The 18,823-nt window shown below is 39.5% G+C and overlaps 2 protein-coding genes and 3 non-coding genes across 5 annotated transcripts; all 5 read left to right on the forward strand.

Annotated features, from left to right (window-relative positions):
• Positions 1-354: 354 nt before the first annotated feature.
• Positions 355-10,660, forward strand: ncapd2 (non-SMC condensin I complex, subunit D2). Its single transcript, XM_059501330.1, has 31 exons — positions 355-514; positions 602-677; positions 1,111-1,169; positions 1,284-1,459; positions 1,896-2,041; positions 2,161-2,288; positions 2,386-2,509; positions 2,900-3,047; positions 3,476-3,673; positions 3,768-3,902; positions 4,137-4,224; positions 4,343-4,535; positions 4,616-4,734; positions 4,843-5,049; positions 5,268-5,442; positions 5,539-5,623; positions 5,703-5,839; positions 6,280-6,412; positions 6,716-6,791; positions 7,216-7,419; positions 7,615-7,772; positions 7,851-7,959; positions 8,097-8,220; positions 8,604-8,759; positions 8,940-9,117; positions 9,235-9,329; positions 9,416-9,496; positions 9,774-9,957; positions 10,080-10,236; positions 10,318-10,425; positions 10,525-10,660. Exons 1-31 carry the CDS (start codon positions 397-399, stop codon positions 10,602-10,604), a joined length of 4,155 nt encoding a protein of 1,384 aa, XP_059357313.1. The 5' UTR covers positions 355-396; the 3' UTR covers positions 10,605-10,660.
• Positions 1,513-1,824, forward strand: LOC132097037 (small nucleolar RNA U85). The gene has a single exon (XR_009422644.1). It is a non-coding gene; the product is annotated as a small nucleolar RNA U85 (small nucleolar RNA).
• LOC132097035 (small nucleolar RNA U85) lies at positions 3,095-3,397 on the forward strand. The gene has a single exon (XR_009422642.1). It is a non-coding gene; the product is annotated as a small nucleolar RNA U85 (small nucleolar RNA).
• Positions 5,913-6,203, forward strand: LOC132097036 (small nucleolar RNA U85). Its single transcript, XR_009422643.1, has one exon. It is a non-coding gene; the product is annotated as a small nucleolar RNA U85 (small nucleolar RNA).
• Positions 10,661-11,060: 400 nt separating the features above from the next.
• On the forward strand, positions 11,061-18,606 carry acsm3 (acyl-CoA synthetase medium chain family member 3). Its single transcript, XM_059501345.1, has 13 exons — positions 11,061-11,526; positions 13,870-14,080; positions 14,411-14,618; positions 14,735-14,878; positions 15,209-15,365; positions 15,574-15,653; positions 15,844-15,967; positions 16,620-16,700; positions 16,994-17,095; positions 17,187-17,314; positions 17,386-17,485; positions 17,728-17,847; positions 17,972-18,606. The coding sequence occupies exons 1-13, from the start codon at positions 11,308-11,310 to the stop codon at positions 18,077-18,079; spliced, it is 1,782 nt and encodes a 593-aa protein (XP_059357328.1). The 5' UTR covers positions 11,061-11,307; the 3' UTR covers positions 18,080-18,606.
• Positions 18,607-18,823: the final 217 nt, after the last annotated feature.

The raw sequence follows: 18,823 nt of genomic DNA on the forward strand, positions 1-18,823 counted from the left end.
ATACGTTTTTCTGGTCAGGGTTTGGTCGGAATAAATTCGACTTTTTTTTGCAAGGTTAGTGTTTGGATATGTCGTATTACTTATTTAAACCGTACGAAATGTCGTGTTATACGATAAATTAAGAATGTGTCTGTTAATATCGTTTTTGTGTTTAGCATAGCATGTTAGCTTGTTCTGTAAGCCAAAACAAACATGTTTTTGCTTAAGTTTAATATTAACAGAAACTGTTTTTCCTTTATTTAGTGAATAGGTGTAACCGAGATGAAACATTAAATGATAGATTAGATCTCTATAGAGTTCGTTTTCTTGCTGCAGTGACTTTCCCTACAAATCGGCATGTTTGTTTTCATTAACTTAACGAAACGCTACTTGTTGTTTAACGTTAGGCCTGCCGAGATGTCGTGGGATTTTGTCTTACCAATTTGTTTGGACGATCTCGTGAAGTCTGGTGCTGTTAACCAGTATGTGGTTCAAGATGTACTGTCTGTTAAACAGCTTCCCTCTCATATCAACAGTAAGTACGGAGATCGTCTTAACTGCATGCATTTCAGTATCGTCTCTCTTGTACTCGTGTAATTACCCTTTTCTGTATGTTTTTAAGGTCTTAAAGCAGCACTGAGAAGTCAGGGACCCTTGTGCATCCTGGAGTATTTTGATACAGCATACAGTGTTTTGCAGTGAGTGTGGACACAATCCCATAATAATCACATTTTTGATAACGTTTTTTAGAACAAGTTAATTCATAATGTGTATTATTGTAAGTTATATCTATATAAATATAGGAGAATCAAACATTATTTTTAGCAGCTGTTAAACTGAGATCTATACCATTTTCCTAATGACCACATTATTAAAACAAAGAGATGAATAATCATCAAACGAAAACAAGTTGACCGTAATAAGTTCTTACAGCTTGTTATAATGTTTTATCTGTCAAGATTGCTTCAAACCCAAGAGCATTATACAGTTCCTTACAAAAAAACGATATGGGAATAACAAAAGGGCTAAATGTATTACACAAAAAAGGGGGAGGGGGTATGTGCTTTATTAAATATCAACCCTATGTGTTACCATGCCTTTGTCTAAGCACCAGTTTCTATTTGCATTTAGACATTGTCGCACAGTCGATGTGGCAGTAAAAGAAGACACACTGGAGTTGCTGATACAAGGTTAGTATCTCATAGTCATACTTATTTAACGCCTAGTGTCATATTGCTTCTCTTTATGCACAATGAATCAAAAGTACATTTCCCACAATGTTTCACAATGCTCTTTGTTCTCAGTGGTCAGGGGCCTGTCTGTTTCCCTGCCGACCCTTCTCCTGTCTGGCTCTCTGTCAGTTGTGGACCGCAAACAGCAGCTCAACGCTGTGAAGATGAGCGTTTTTCTTCTTTGCAAACTCACAGAGACACTCGAGAGTGATTCATACAGGGAGACTATCGTCACAGCACCCAGCAAGGTACTACCGAATGTTATCAAGTTTTTAATTGTTCATAAGTTTGTTTATACTATGCCCTGTGATGAGAACATGGCAAATATGAGCTGATTGGGTGGGATGTTGTGTTCTCTTGTTTTCTGACTGGTGGGTAATCTTGGCAGAGCAGGGGAGATTGGCTGCGCTGCTGTAAGGGCCCACCCATATTGATACCAGCTGTCAAGCATAATACAGTTCTACTTTAGAAATGGATATTTGTGGGTGACTTGGCAGCTTACAGTGTGTGTGTGTTTATGTCCCTAGTGTGTGTAAATGTGTCGGTCAGCAAAGAGTCACATCTCCTAACAGGCTCACCAGCTGTGAATGTTTTCTTTGGTAATCTGAGGGCAACAATGGTTGCTTCTAAGCTTGTTTGTTTTGTGTATACAGTATATTAAACACATTTTTGTGTTTGTCTCAGGGTCGTAAGAAGGATAAAGTTTCCGGAAAAGGTCTCCTGCAGTGGGACAGTGAGAGAGAGACCGTTCTTCAGTGTTTGACTCAACTGCTGCAGCTGGAAATTCGTACACTGTGGAGCCTGTCTCTAGTGGAGGAGGAGTTTGTTAGGTAAGACACTGTTTTTCCTCTTAACCTGTCACAGTGTCTGTTTTATTTTTTTAACTCTAATTTAACATCATGATCACAAATGCAGTTTCTACTTGTCCAACGTTTGTTGTTTTGTGTAGTTGTGTGACATGCTGTTGCTATAAACTCCTGGAAAACCCCACCATAAGCCACGTAAAGAGCAAGTCCACCAGAGATGCGATCATTCATGTGCTTGGTATCATGGTGAAGAAATACAATCACATGTTGGGTAGGTTTACGTGTACACCTCACACCCACAAGAGTAGGTTTGCAGTGGTGTAGATGTTGAGCGGAGTTGTCCTGAATATTTTCTTTTTCCTGTACAGGAGCATGTGTGAAGGTGATTCAGCTCTTGCAGCACTTCGAGCAGCTGGCATCAGTATGTGCTGCGGCTGTTGCTTCCTGGAGCACAGAGTATGGGGTCAAGGCCATTGTCGGAGAGATCATGAGGTGACACTTAAATTGAGCTTGTGATACTCTGTTGGTATGACCACATATATTATGTAATGTCTGATATCTATGGTTACAAAGAATAATATAAAAAATAAATGTAAAGGTATATATTAATGAATAGGTATTTCCGGTGTAGCACCACTCATCATTTTACTTGTAAGTGTATAATTTGAAGTTTATTATTACTTCAGGCTATTATGAACCATTATATTTTTTGGCTTGCCTATGTAAATCCAAAGAAATAAATTTTCCATGTATTTACTGCTATATGTTCTCTAAATTACATTTGTGGGGTTGTTTACAACAAAATACATATTTTATTACAGTCATATAACATTTTGATTACTGCTCATTTTAATTTAAATCAAATCTCCATGTGTGTTTCAGAGAGATTGGTCAGAAGTCAAGTGAGGAATTAGCCAGAGAAGGTTCAGGTGTGAAGGCTTTCTCCAGCTTTTTGTCAGAACTCGGTACTCTGGTTCCTGAAACCATGATCCCCAACATCAGTGTTCTCCTGACACACCTGGAGGGAGAGGTACAGTCAAGTGTTCTCTATCGCATCGCTTCTGTCGCTGGAATCTTGCCCAGTGATGAGACCAAGGCGAATATGAGCCTATTGAATTAGAGTCTGAGCTCTCCTGTGTTCCTATTGGCTGGTAATCTTGGCTGGGCAGTGAAGATTTGCTGTCTTGCTGTAAGGGCCTGCCTACATTCAACAAGCCCTATTCTTTGAAATTTCTATCCTTCAAAGAAATAGGGAAGAAAAAGGATGGAGCTTACATTTTGTGTGTGTGTGTGTGTGTGTGTGAAGGGTCACAGGTTGAGTCTCGGTTCTCTGCAGTAATTCTTTGGGCATTGAGGTCTCTCTTTGGTAATCTGAGGGCAATCATTTAAAACAAAGCCTTGAGTTTTATAACTCTTCTTTGTGTGTGCTCTGTTAACATACTGTTTTTGTTTGGACAGAGTCCGAGTCTGCGGGTGGCGGTGTGTGAGGTTCTTGGTGAGGTTCTTGTCCGGGTTTTGTCTGGTGATAAACTGGATGATTCTGCTCGTACAAGTCGAGATCGTTTCTTGGACACACTGCAGGAGCACATCCATGATGCCCACTCACATGTCCGAGCACGTGTGCTACAGGTCTATGCACGTATTGTCAACAGCAAGGTGTGTGGGTTGATTTTACCCCTTTCTCTTCGACAGAAAATGAAGGGTTTTATTCTTGGGTGCTCTAAGATATAATACCCTGTCTCCTTTCCAGGCCTTGCCCTTGTGCAGGTACACAGAAGTTATGGAGCTGACCGTTGGGCGTCTGGGTGACAAGTCTGTCCATGTGTGTAAGAGTGCTATCCAGCTGCTGGCTGCCTTCATTGCTCATAACCCATACAGCTGCAAGGTACAAACATGCTCATAACATCTGGTAGGTCCACTACCATTCAAAAACATTAACCTTTATTGACCCCAAACTTTTGAACACTAGTGTATTTAAATTTAAATTAAATTTATGCATTTAGCAGATGCTTTTATCCAAAGCAACTTACATTGCATTTGCACAATTTTTCCTAACATTAATATTATTAGTATTTACTCGTTTACGTAATATACTTGCTTTTTTTTTCTCAATGTCAAGTTGAGCAGTGTGGACCTGACAAAGCCGCTGGAAAAAGAGATGGCCAAATTAAAAGAGATGAGAGACTCCCAAAAAGAGCAAGTTCCTGGTATGTTTCTTTCCTAATTTAATTGCTCCTTTAATTGTCTCTAGCTCCAGTCTGCCTGGAGTCACTGGCACTCTAGGAATTGATTACAGCTATAAGATTTTACCTTTTGTGTTTGTAGTTGCAGTCATCACAGCAGCTGATCTTTGGGATGCGATGAAGCCTGAGTTGGAGATGACTGTGAAAGCACAACTGGAGCCGGGCAGTGAGGAAGAGGAGAATGAAGATGAGGAGGAGACGGGAGGGGAGAAGGAGAAAAGCGACAGAGACACTGCTTTACAAATTGCACAATTTCTGCGGGAAAGCAAGTACAGGTATGTGTGAATTAACACACAAATATTCTCATACCCTTACTACTTGTCATAGGCAATGTGCTGTTTTTAATTATTTGTAGGAAGGCAGTTCGTCTGTGCATGCGGGCTCACTCTCTATACCCAGAGTCATCGTTTTTCTCAGATCTGGCTGACCTAAATGCAGACACCCTCATCAAAACACTTGCAACACTTTTCAAGGGTATGTTTTACTTTGAATAGTCTTCCGAACTTCCACATTAAAGAGTCTTGCTCAGGCGCACTGTGGCCTCACCTAACACAAGTTGTTTTTGTATCTCTCTTCTCTCAGGCCCAGAGCAGGAGACAGCTGAGGCTGTGTCAAGCGATGGTCCACCCACCCCACAGAAAGAGGGTGGAGGTAATGAAGGTGGAGAGAGTGAACTAAAGAAGCAGGAGATGTTGGTTCAATATTTGAAAGACACCGAGAGCTTTGCTCTACAAGTGGAAAGATCTATCGCTGTCATAAACAACATGCTGTACTGGAAAACCACTACAGGTAAAAGACTTCTCATGACACACGCCAAACTTCCCTAATAATGTAGTCTCAATCCAGTTAATGACCAGTGATTAAAACCAAGTCTGTGCCATGCCATTTGATCATTTGTTTTACTCCAATATAAACCACAATAAAAAAAAAAGTAAAGACTATGACTTTAAATACAAAATACAAGGTTGGCAATGTGTAGTTTCCATTGATTGGTCTCCCTCTCTCAGTTGTGCAGGAGGCGGTGCAGTTCTGTGTCACAGCATTTGAGTTTAGTGTGGCCAACTCTGTGTGTGGTGTCAGAAAGATGCTGCCTCTTGTCTGGTCCACTGATGTCACAATCAAAGATGCTGTCATTCAGGCCTACAGACGCCTGTACCTTAACCCCCAGGGTGAAAACACCAGGTCTGCAAACATTTTGTTTCAAGCCTTAAGGCTAAAGGAACACAATTTGATATAGCTGATATACTATATAACTGGCATTTTGTCTCTGTCCATCAGGGCAAAGGCTCAGACTCTAGTGGATAATCTGTCGGATCTGATGATCGATGCTTCATTGGGGACCGTCCAGTGTCTGGAGGAGATTGTAAATGTCTTTTGCCCTGTGTGTAAGCAGTCATTCCCATACTTTATTATTCTTTGACATTGTTTTTGTGTTGGTGCAGGTCCAGGAGTTTTTCAGCAGTGAGAGTGCCCTGCAGACTTCAGTGGTGCAGGTTTTGTGGGAGAGATTCTCTGGTAAACGAGAGACTAAAGCACTTCACAGGAGAGCTGCAGTGCTATTGCTGGGCATGGCAGCACGGTGAGACACTCAAATGTTAATGCTTTTTAATGATTTTTAAACTGATATAATGTCACGGCATTATAAGAATTTTGCCAAATGATGAGAACAAGGCGAATGCGAGCTCATAGGGCAAGAGACTGAGCTTTTCTGTGCTCCTGTTGGCGGGTAATCTTGGCTGGGCAGGGGAGATTTGCTGCTTTGCTGTAAGGGCCTGTCTACATTAAACAAGTTCTTCCTATCAAGCTTTCCCTCAAAGAAATGCAGGAGAAATTTGGGAAGGATGTTCAATTTGTGTGTGTGTGTGGATGTGGACACGGGTCAAAACTCAGTTCTCTGTAATGTCCAATGAGCTGTGAGCTAGTTCTTCTGTAGTCTGAGGGCATTCTTGTCTTTATCATGCTGTTACAAGGCATGGTGTGCATTATTCAAATCTGTTACTTCATTTTGTGTGTATTTAGTGCTGAGAGGGAGGTGGTTCTCAGTAATTTGGACACACTCTGCTCTGTCGCTCTGGGTGAGAAGGTTGCAGAAGATTATCTGTTGGCTCGGGACACACTCATCACCATTGCTAACATTACAGACCATGTTAGGGTATGTATTCACATTTTATGTATAAACTGCCAATTAAAGGTTAAGGGTCATTATGAATTTTTTTTATTAAGTCTCTTATGCTCACCAAGTCTGCATTTGTTTGATCAAAATGCAGCCAAAAATGGTTATATTGTGAAATACTACTCTTAAAACCTTTTTTTTATTATTATTTTTATGTATTTTAAAATGTATTCCTGTGATGGAAAGCTGTTTTTTGGGCAGCTATTATTCAAGTCATCAGTGTAATATGGTCCTTCAGAAATCATTCTAATATGCTGGTTTGTATGCTTCTGTGTGTCTCAGCAATCCAAGGTTGCTCCCTTTAGGCTTCCTATGGACCACCATCTCTTCAGTTGTCTGTCCCAAGCCATTGCTGATGGTTTGTAATTGATTGATTTATTTTTTAAACCTCTTTTTGCCATTGTTTACATCTCTTATTAGCTTTTGTGTTGGGTAATCTGATCACAGGTTTCAATTACAATGCTGTTCCAAAAACTTGAAAGGCTTTGCCACACTTTCCCCCAACACATACTTTTGTGGTTTTTCTTTCCTTGTGAGTAGATAGTCCTTCGTTGTTTAGGATCTGCTGGCTTTAATGGTACAAATGCAAACTGACCATGTGTTCCCATAATACTTTTACATCATTTAAGATTCATGGAACTCATTAATTCTTCTTTTTTGTCTTTTTTTGTTATTAAATCACCCTGTCTGTGGATGCCAGGTGTAAACATGGTCTTTCTCTCATTTTGGTTTCTTTCATTCATTTCTGCTGTTGGGTAACGACTATACCTTCTTTTGTACAGGATTAGTCCAGTCCGACCCCCACTGGCAGACCTTCATGGAACAAGCTGTCCGTCTCATCTACTTTTTGGCAGAATCCCCTGACCAGCTGTGTTCCCGCCTCCTTCAGCGGTCTGCTCATCTCCTTTTGGAACAAATCACAGAGGGTGGAGAGCCCAACCAATCACAACTGCAGGAAGGCGGGTCACAGGGCTCTGAGGAACAAGGTAATTTCGGCACAAGAGTTTTTGTGTGCTATGTAATTGACATGAACTACTAAGAAAATTACACACACACGCATTCAAATAGAAAACATTAAAATTGTAATCTTTCACTATATAACTGTTAATCAATTTAATGCGCCTTGGTGAGAATAAATGACATTTATGCTTGCAAAGGTAAACTTCCTGTTCTTGTTCTAGTGAACTGTGTGAGCTTGTCCCAGGTGCTTTCACTGTGTGGAGCTGTGGCCTTCTGGCAGGTGTCTCACCTTGAGAGAAGTGTAAGCGCTGAGCTGCGGAGGAGAAGAGGAGAAAAGGAAGAGAAGGAGGAGAAAGAGAAGGCACCTGCCAACAAAAAGGTTATTAACTGTTTTTTGTAAAATCACATTAAAGTGCTGCCCAATGCACACTGCTGACTTATTTGTGTAATTTGCTAGGATGCTAATGACAGTTGTGTGGAAGAGGAGCTCGGGCTGGTGGGCGCCTCCGCTGAAGACACTGAGGTGGAGTTTATCCGCAAGATCTGTGAGACGGAGTTATTATCTGGTGAGCCCATCTAAAGAAACTGTTGGATTAAAGAGAACAAAGTATTCATAAACATGCATCATAATTTTGTTTATTAACATGTTCTTAGCTGGTTCACAAAGCACTGATCCCTGTTGCACTGTGGTCTATTTTTGCAGAAGGGAACATGTTGAGTGCCTTTTTGCCTTTGCTGGTGAAAGTTTGCAGCTCTCCAGGGAAATATTCCCACCCTCAGCTCACCACTGCTGCCTGCCTGGCTCTGTCTCAGTACATGATGATCAGGTATTTCTGTTGTTTTATATTACACTACTGTTCAAAAATTCAGAGTCCGTAAGATGTTTCGGTTTATAGTAAGGTTTTTTTCTTTTTAAGAATCCTCTTATGCTGACCAGGTCTGTACTTATTTGAAAGTGAAAGATTGTTTACAATAGAGTTATCTAAAATAATTATTTATTTGAAAAAATACTTTTCTATTTGAATATATTTTAAAATATCGTTTTTTTTTTTTTTTTTTTTTTTTTCCTGTGATGCAAAGTGTCATGATCCTATAGTAAATATTTGGATTATTATACCAAAACTTTTGAATAGGTTATATTACATTGTAATATTTCATATCATATGTTTCTTTAACCATGCAATAATAATATTCTGCGTCTATTTCTCAGTCCTACTGTTTGTAAAGACAATATCCGGCTGCTGTTCACTGTGCTGGAAAAATCTCCACTTCCTGTTGTCAGAGCCAACACAATTGTTGCTCTTGGTGACCTAACAGTCCGCTTTCCCAACATCCTGGAACCCTGGACGCCCAATCTTTATGCCAGGTAGCTCCCAATCACGAGGTCAGACAACCAGTTGTCTAGGGATATTTTGCATAATCAGTTGTCCTTGTTGATTATATTTCCTGCTAAATCTATTACAATGCAATCACTTTTCATAGGGTTTAAAATGTTATATTGTGTGGTGGATTCTGGTGATCAGTATTGTAATTGGTTTGTCTTAAGGTTGAGTGATGAGAGTGCATCTGTGCGGCTGACTGCCATCACAGTTTTGACCCAGTTGGTGCTGAAGGACGTGATGAAGGTCAAAGGTCAGGTCAGTGAGGTCGCAGTGCTCCTGCTGGACCCTGAGCCACACATCGCCAGCCTCGCTCTCAACTTCTTCAACGAGCTCTCTGCAAAGGTAGCTAGCTATTCCACTGCCGCTCTGCTGTCTCTTTCTCTCTCATCCTCCTCATGCCTCCTAAATTGAGATGCCCTGATTATAACTCTGTGTATTTTTTTTATTTATTTTTTTCAGGACAATGCCATTTACAACCTGCTGCCAGACATCATCAGCCGATTATCTGATCCTGAACGTGGAATGAAGGAGGAGGACTTCAACACCATTATGAAGTGAGAGATGATTTATGCTGCTATTGCAATTTAACTTATTCTGCATTACAAGCTATAAATCACTTCTATTTAACTTTCTCTTTCAGACAACTCTTCTCCTACATCACTAAAGAGAGACAGACAGAGAGTTTAGTGGAGAAGCTCTGCCAACGATTCAGAACCGCAAAGTGGGTATCAGACACAATTTGTTTTTCATTGGGCTACACAGTCTCCCAATGGAAACAGGGCTCTAAAAATGTCTTTCTCGTCCGTCACCAAAACTAATTGATTTTTCTACATCAAACTAGTCCAAAGATGCAATTCTTCAAAATTAAATTTAAAGAAGGCCAATGAGAGCTTTTCGTGGTGCACAGGAAAACATTACTAATGACTGGTCTCCTTTATACTAGATTACCAGGTCTCCATCTCTCATGTGAGGTCTTCCCCATTGTTCTCTCTCTGCAGGACTGAGCGTCAGTGGGCAGATCTGGCCGTGTCTCTGTCCTTGTTGTCTGTGTGTGAGCGAGGCTTCAAAAAGCTGCAAGAGTGCTGGGACTGTTACAGTGATAAACTCACTGAGCCTGGAGTCTATCAGCCTCTCCTGTCCATTGCAGCCAAACTCCGTCGACGAGCCAAACCACAGTTTAAGGTACTACATTTGTGTATGTGTGGCTGGAAAACGGCGTATTGTAGTGTACTGTAGCACACAGCACTGATCAAGACTTGGTGACTGTTTATGCTAGTGTGTTGAAAGTAGCTGTTTTTGTTTAGGCGCAGGTTGAAGACTACGAGAAGCGCTTAACAGCTGTTCACACTAAAGGGCTGGAGAATGTGGAGAACGAGGAGAGCGAACAGCAGATGGGAGACACACAAAGTCAAATCCTACAAACACCACGGCCACACAAGAGCGTGCGCAAAACCACACGAGGTGAAGAGATCGAGCAGATCAGATCTCACAAAGAATTCTATTATATAAATGAATCTCATTGTGTGTCTCTGTATCCTTCAGGACGTGGTAAACCAAAGTTAGATGAAAGCGACCTTGTAACCCCAAGAAAATCTCGCTCTCGTCCCAAACCTGCCATCACCTTCAGCAGTGATGAAGAAGAGGAAGAGGGTCAGTCACTTTCAAATGATTATCGGTTTTAGTTCTCATTTATTCCAGATTAATTGTGCAGTAAAGTGTTTTAACATGCTGATTCTTTTTTTTTTTCAGATGCTGTCATGGCTGAGAGTGAGACTCCTAAAGTGACGACACCCATCGCCCGCACGCGACGCACTCGTCTCAGACACTGAGCGCTCTTTCAGAATTTCCAGTGTTTTTTTTTTAAAGTTTTTCTTTTATACCTTTACAATGTAATTTGGTTTTATAAAGATGAGGTCTGTGACTATTTGTCAACTATAAATGTTTTAGTTGCCATCAATGTTATATGTTTTTAATTAAATGTTTTTAAATCGGGAAAGTAGTTTTTTTTTTTTTTTTTTTTTTTGCATATAAATGTATGTCTTATTTGCATGTATCTTTTCTTTTAATAAATTGCATTTAAAATGTCAGTTTACACACTTTTTAGATTTGAACGTGAAGTTTTACATGCTTCTCAACTAGAGTAAAATCCATGAATGAGCATGTCGAAATCGAAGGAAAGTAACTTTTACATCCAGACCCAGTAAATCTGTTTTAGCTGAAAGTGTAGTTCAGACACGTGACTTTAGTTTTGTAGGCGGTCATTACTGCTTTAGTGTGTGTGATTTCACGAAGCTGGACTGTGTCTGGGCAGCTTTTATCGCGTCTGTATCTTCTGAAGTGCCTGCGTTTTTCTTTCATAGAATGCCGTTTCATTCTTTAGAAGTTTTTTGTAACGAACTGGAAAACAACGATTAAAGGGGCCGTTTTACTGACCCGTGGGAATGTTTCAGTTGCGTGTCATTAATGTAGCGTAAGACAAACGAGCTCCGTTGTTTGAGTTTAGAACGTCGAGTCCACAGTTAAAGATTTGCTATGAATTTATATGTGCTTCGAAAAAGCTTTTTCAACCACTGTCTGAAAATCTCCAAGAAAAATGAAGGAGGTCGGTGGCTGCAAATGTGCAGATCCAAAACATCTGCACCAAAAAACTTCTGTGATTATGAGAGCATGAGACGGATTTACAACATACAAGTTCCTCAGCGTTTTAATTTCGCCAAGGACGTGCTGGAGCAGTGGGAAACAAAAGAAAAGGTCATTTAAGAAAATGCTCTGCTATTGATGTCTAATATGTTTGTTCACTGTTTTCTGAATTAATTTACGTTAACGTCCGGTTAATATTTCGACTGGATGGATAATACTTTTTAATAATCCCTAAACATTGTAAAATCCTGAGCTGATACTGTACATACGAGTGTAAAAACATTTCACGACAATGAATTCACACGAAAAATATCAAAGACACGGCCCGCGCGTTTGCCAAAAAGAAAACTATTTTGAGGCTGTTCTCATCCAATTTTGGGGGGCGGTCCTTAAGAAAGAGTTGGGGGAGTGTTTGGAAAACCGTTTGTCATTATACTACATTCATTAATACTGTAGCCTACTTTTTTTTTAATTCGCTTGTGTAGGCTAATGTTTGCAAAAAATATAATAAAATAAATAATATTGGAATTAAGGAGCTAAATAAAGTACTTTGGACAATAAGGAACTAGCTTTTATTAGTTAACTCAAAAAAAAAACTGTCTTCATTTACGCAACCATATGTTGTTCTAAACCTGTATGTATTTTATTTTTTTTTAAGTAAAACCGATATTAGATGTGAATAATAGGCTAACTGGTATGCCATTTTGCTTGGTGCTACTAGTGCATCAGAAATGTACTAATCTACCAGTGATGCGCGGGTTGATCCAAAATGAGCGGGTGCCTGCGGTCGCGCGCGGTTACGAGTCATCAAAAAATATTTTTAATAGCTAATATTCGGGTCGCGGTCGGTCGGGTTGTTTGAAATAAAAATGCCAATTAAACCTTTGTCATTTATATAGTATACTAGACACATTTTTGAAATACATAGGCCTACACTTTATTGGATGAATAACTGGCATGAAGGTGACGCACGAGCTCAGTCCGCACATAGAGATGGAGGCGGCAAAGAAGACTGCATGGGGAGCAACGTCGCTGTTTTTGGTAAAACGTGATTTTGACGACTTCATTAAGTTTTGTTAGAAAACTCTTTTTAAAAGATTTTCGTTTTGTATAAATTGTATCTTAATTTTGATCAATGTTTTATCAATCAGTTTCCCGTAGCCTATTTAATAAATAAGAAGCAAGACAATTTGATAAGGCACCGGCACGATCACGTGCATCGCAAGTCTTGGTCACTTGCACTGCGGTCTTGGGTGACGGGATGGGGGGGCTTATGATATTAGACTTCGTAGCCTATAATAAAAGATAATGAATTTCAAACATTAACTAAACGCATTTTTATTCAAAGATCAGCAGTCTGCCATTAGTCTGCCACAAAAAAACAACAACATTAAAATCATGAACTCAAATGTCATTGTAAAAAAAAAAAAAAAAAAACAATGACTGTTGTAACAGTGCGTAAATCCGACCTTTCTGTAACGCTAATAAGTTTAAACGAAATAATTGTGTAGCGGAGTATTTTTTGTACACAGAGCCACGAACTGTCAATCACTCCTGTGCGCGTGCATCACTGTCCTCCTCGCAGCTGCAGCTACTTGCGCTCTCTTCAATCAAGCTTTCAAACAAAAATGGGACACAATTAAGGTCGTATTGTCTTTGTGCATATAGATTAATTCGATAAATAAATAGCCTATCTAAATTCGTGCCTATAGCCGCAAACGGTATTTTTTTTTTAGAACTTATAGAACAAAGATGCTGCAGCCAATGAGCAGCCGGCGGGGACTGGTTGCAGGACGACTCAACCTCCGCAGACAGTTTTTAATGTTTATCAGACAATAACTACTCAAGATTTTGCTCAAGCATAATTTTCGGGACAATTAGGGCCAGATTCGGGACAACAGTTTAGATTTCGGGACGTCTGGTCACCCTACTACTCTCCGCTCACGAGCTCTGATCGGAACAAACCCGAGCCTCAATGTCTGCTGACCTTGCAGAAACATACAAATAGACATAAGCAGACTAGACTATTTTAGTACAAATTATGAGCTTACTGACGATTTCTTTATAATTCTTGACAAAATTATAATATATTAAGTAGGCCTATTGTTGTTGTTGTTGTTGTTTTTGCCTAGTTAGTTTTGCCTATAGCCTACGTTCCTATGGCCCAATGACGCTACGATGAGCATTTACTGCTTTTTAAAAATGCGGATCAGGAAGTGGGTCGGGTACAATGTTTTATTTTAATTTTTTTGCGGTCCGAGTCGCGGGCGGGTTAGTGGAAAACGTCGGTCGGGTGCGGGTTATTAATACATTGACCCGCGCATCACTGTAATCTACTGATCTGTGTAGTTTTACATGATGTTTGTGGAGACTGGTATTATCCCACAGACTTCTTAGTTCATTTTAATGCCAACAATTGTGAACTGTTCAGTGTATTGTTGCTTTATATTACAGAACGGACAGAGGTCGTCTCTTCCAGCTCTGTGGTGGGTGAATGACAGCGGGGTGGAGGTCAGATGGAGTTTCGAGGAGGTGGGCTTCCACTCCAGAAGACTTGCAAATGTTCTGCATCAGGTGTGCAGTTTAGAGAGAGGGGATCGTGTGTTCCTCATCTTACCCAGAGTCCCTGAGTGGTGGCTGGTTAATGTGGCATGTCTCCGAACAGGTACAGTCCCACAGTCCTGCTCAAAAATGTTTCCAGGAATTCAGGATTCATTGTTCTGTTTCCCTTTCTAATGATTCATTCTTAGAGTTAAACTTTAATCTACTATTACTGATTCACACTTCTGTTGAAACAATAATACTAGCTTGAAGTTAAAGTGTGTAATTTTAAAATGTTAACCATTCTCTAACAGATATGCTGAAAGCAACTTTCATGTTATGACTGATAACCCATAGATGGCAGATATTTAAGTTCTATACTATTTGGTCTAAATGAATAAAAACACACACACTCACAGTGGTTCCTCTTTAAATGCTCTGTTTCCTTTAACAGGTACGGTTCTGATACCCGGCACGTCTCAGCTCACTGCTCGAGATATCTGCCACAGGCTGCAGGCGTCTGGGGCCAAGTGTGTGATCACAGATGAAACTCTGGCTCCACTGTTGGACTCTGTATCCTCAGAATGCCCTTCCATCTCCAACAAGCTTCTGCTGTCCCACAGGTCCATGCACGGCTGGGGCAACCTGACCGAACTCATGGGGTGAGTGTGTGTACATGGAGCACTGTCATTTACTGACTGAGTGCATTCCTTAAAAGTATAAACAAAATTACAAATTGGTGATTTAGTTAAGATCAGATGTTGTATTTGTGCTGTAGAAAAGTGTCAGATGATCATGTATGCATGGACACCAGGAGTGATGAAGCCATGACGATCTTCTTCACCAGTGGCACAACCGGCTCTCCAAAAATGACCCAACACAGCCACTGTAGTTACGGTCTGGGGCTCACGGTGAACGGCAGGTTTGTAACATTCTGAAAGTTAAATGATGTATATGTGTTAAGTAGTTAAAGATGTATTAATCGTTTTTTTTAATTTATACTTTTATCTCAGCAAGGCCACATTAAATTGATCAAAAGTATCGGTAAAGACATTTATAATAATTTATAATATTTCAAATAAATGCTTTCAAATCATCATAAAAAATATTAATTTTCGTTAAGCAACTAAGCAATCATATTTATATTTTTCACAATATTGCTGTCTTTCCTGTATTTGAATCAAATAAATGTAATGTGTTTAGGGCTGCTCCGATCACGATCGGTGTATATTTGTGTGTGTGAATTCTTAAGGTACTGGCTGGATCTGACTGAGCAGGATGTGTTCTGGAACACGTCAGACACAGGTTGGGCCAAGTCTGCATGGAGCAGTGTGTTTGCGCCATGGATCCAGGGAGCGTCTGTGTTTGTTCACCACATGCCACGTTTTGATACAAGTACAGTCCTCAAGGTACAGGAACATCACTGGTCCGTTCTTGACTGGAATGTTCTGTTTGATTCTTGAATCTTTAAAAACTGTCCCTAACAAAGCTGTATGAAAGTGTTTTATGGAAAAACCAAAAATGGTAACACATAATCTAACTTGACATGGTTTGTTGATTTTTGCTGTTTGTTGAACAGTTCACATTCTGGTGACACTGTTGTTTTTCTCCTGACAGACTCTGAGCAGCTATCCCATCACCACCTTCTGCACGGCACCAACAGCCTATCGAATGCTTGTACAGGACGACATATCCAGGTACTGAATGTACTCAAGGCTTCATTTATGATTACTGGTTTTTATATATACTGTCAGCAGAAGTTTGTTTTTAATGGCCAGTAAGTAAGAACTGAGAATCTTGACCTGGATGTTGTAATGATCACAGCAGAATGAGACCGATTCCTCTGGTCCAGGTCTAGTCCTCATCTTTGTCTGTGGTTTTTGACAGGTTTAAGTTCAGGGCTCTTGAGCACTGTCTGTGTGCAGGAGAGCCCATTAACCCAGAGGTGATGTGGAAATGGAAAGAGCTCACTGGATTGGACATCTATGAGGGATACGGACAGACTGAGACTGTAAATAAACATTTAAAGAAATGGTTCACACATTTTCCAATTTTCTTAAAATTCTCACCCTCAGGCCATGCAAGATATAGAATTTTTTTGTTTCTTAGTTAGAAAAGTTTGGAGAAATTTAGCCTTATGTCTCTTGTTTACCAAGGGATCCTATGCAGTGAATGGGTGCCGTCAGAATGAAAGGCCAAACAGTAATTCACAAGTGATCCACGAAACTTGTTCAAAAAAGTGAAAACACAGCTTTTCACTTCCAAAGATGGCTTCTTGAAGTCTCTACTAATGAACTGATGGTGTGTTTGATTAAGGAGACATGGAAAACCTGCAGTGTTGGGAACCACTGCTGCAGAGGATCTGCTGGTGAGCAAGTGATGTACTGCTAAATTTCTCCAAAGAAACAAACTCCTCTACATCTTGTATGGCCTAAGGGGGAGTACATTTTTTTTAGCAACTATTCCTTTAAACCGCTAAAACTCTTTCTTGAATCAGGTTTTATAGGATCACTATAGACATGAGTGAAAAAGGGTCCTAAATTAGCATCTGTTTTCATCTGTGATATGGTCACGGATTCATTATAGAGACACAGAGAATAAAATTAAGCATAGTCTTGTGTGCTGTCAAGCAAAGATAGGTCATATCTCTTTTTTCCACCTAGGTTTTAATAGCAGGCACATTCAAAGGCATGAAGATCAAACCAGGATCTTTTGGAAAGGCATCTCCAGGATATGATGTTCAGGTGCAGTAACAGTTTGGCCAGGGTTTATTTTAATAATAACTGGATTTATTTTAATAATAACTGCAATATATGGGCTGAGATACAGTAATGAAGATAATAATTACATAACAAATATTAAGTATTAAAAACCATCATGTTTACAGAAAAAAAATATATGTATGTGTGTGTATATGTATAATTATGTATAATTATATATATATATAAAATATAATTTTTTTTTTTTTTTTTTTTTTTCTTTATCTGATGGATTGGCTTGTTTTCCTGAGGCGAACTGTGGACTATTTTGGTTTAAGGTGGTGGATGAAGATGGTTCTGTAGTGCCACGAGGACAAGAGGGAAACCTCGGCATCAGAGTCAAACCAGAGAGACCCTTCTCTCTTTTTACAGAGTATACAGTATGTTTTCCTTTTTTCACATAGTCTTTACGAAAAGTTCTTGAGCTTTAGTTGCACTAATTAAACTTATTGATCTAAATTCATCCTATAGGGGGAGCCAGAGCGTACGGCAGAATGTTTCCGAGGTGATTTCTACCTGACTGGTGACAGGGGAATGATGGACGATGAAGGATACCTGTGGTTCATCGGCAGAGCCGATGATGTCATCCTGTCTGCAGGGTACGGAATTCTGCTTATCATCCATGATGGCAAATTTGTGAATCTCATATCTCATGTTTTGTGTGTTTTAGGTACCGCATTGGTCCATTTGAGGTGGAAAACGCTTTGATAGAGCATCCAGCCGTAGCAGAATCTGCTGTGGTCAGCAGCCCTGATCCAGTTCGAGGAGAGGTACTGCAATGCATTCTGGGATTGCCGTCTCCATGAAGGATACATGCAGTGTGACCTTAGAATTAGGCAAAAATTACATAACTGAGAAGACCAGAATTATCAATAGAGTTCATATGAAACATTTAAATGGTCTAAGATTTTGTATGTAGTTGATTTAAAATTGTAACTAAGATTATCATACATATGTAATACAAAACTGTGTTTATTTTTATTTTTTTAAATTGTGCTGCTCCATGTTTCAGGTGGTGAAGGCTTTTGTAGTGCTGACAACAGATTATAAATCAAGAAACCATAAGGAACTGATCCAGGAACTGCAAACACATGTGAAGACTGTGACAGCTCCTTATAAATATCCACGCAAGGTGACTTACGATTCAAATTCAGTACTTCCGCATTTAATCCTTAACTGGAGATCTTTTCAATTTAGTCAATTTTAAAGGAATATTTTGTTCCAGCTTTTAAATGTTTAACTCATTTTTTTGTCAGATTGAGTTTGTGGATCATCTTCCCAAGACAGTGAGTGGGAAAATCAGGCGAGTGGAGTTAAGAAAGAAGGAATGGGGACAGCAAACCAGCAAACAAATCTGGAAATGAGAAAACTAATTTCTGAACAAATCATATTCCACCTTTTTACATCCAACATTCCCAAATGTCTTCCCAGTTTAATGCACCACATATAAGACTTTCATCTCACCTGCAGGTGGAAGCATTTCATAAGAATCAAGCTGCAGAACTCATTTCTAATTTCATGCATCAAACATTTTATATGATTATACCTCATGTTCAATCATGTTTAAGTGGAGTAACTCAGAATTTATATGCCTTGCAGTTCAAATGCGTTTTATTCTTTTCATATTAAATTTTAGATCATATTCTGCATATACAAAACCTAAATGTGAATTAATTTGTAAAAAAACAGTTTTTTTCAGTAATTAATAAAAGCATTTTTGGGTGACTATATCAGTTAGATAAAACCTGTCAAACACAGAGTGATCCTTTTTTTCCCTCAAGAGCATGATGTCATGTGACTGATGACAGATGGCAGACACAAATCTGATCTGTGCTGAATGATGAAAGGATTGTGAGGTTATAAAGATTTCTGAATTTACCCTACAGAAAGGAATGAGGAATGGAGTGATTTTTCAGATGACAAATCTGTTGGTAAATTAGTCTTGACCACTAATGGAGAAAAACAGCTTTAATACAGTAAACATATAACCTGTAGCTTGTCAAAAAATAATAATAATTTGAAAAATGAAAGGCTATATTTTATTGAAGCTGTAAATTTGCCTCTCTGGGTATTCAAGGACCATGGAGGGTGAAATGTAGTGATGAGGC

The sequence above is a fragment of the Carassius carassius genome, chromosome 20 (assembly GCF_963082965.1).
Source record: "Carassius carassius chromosome 20, fCarCar2.1, whole genome shotgun sequence".
Classification (NCBI taxonomy): Eukaryota; Metazoa; Chordata; class Actinopteri; order Cypriniformes; family Cyprinidae; genus Carassius; species Carassius carassius.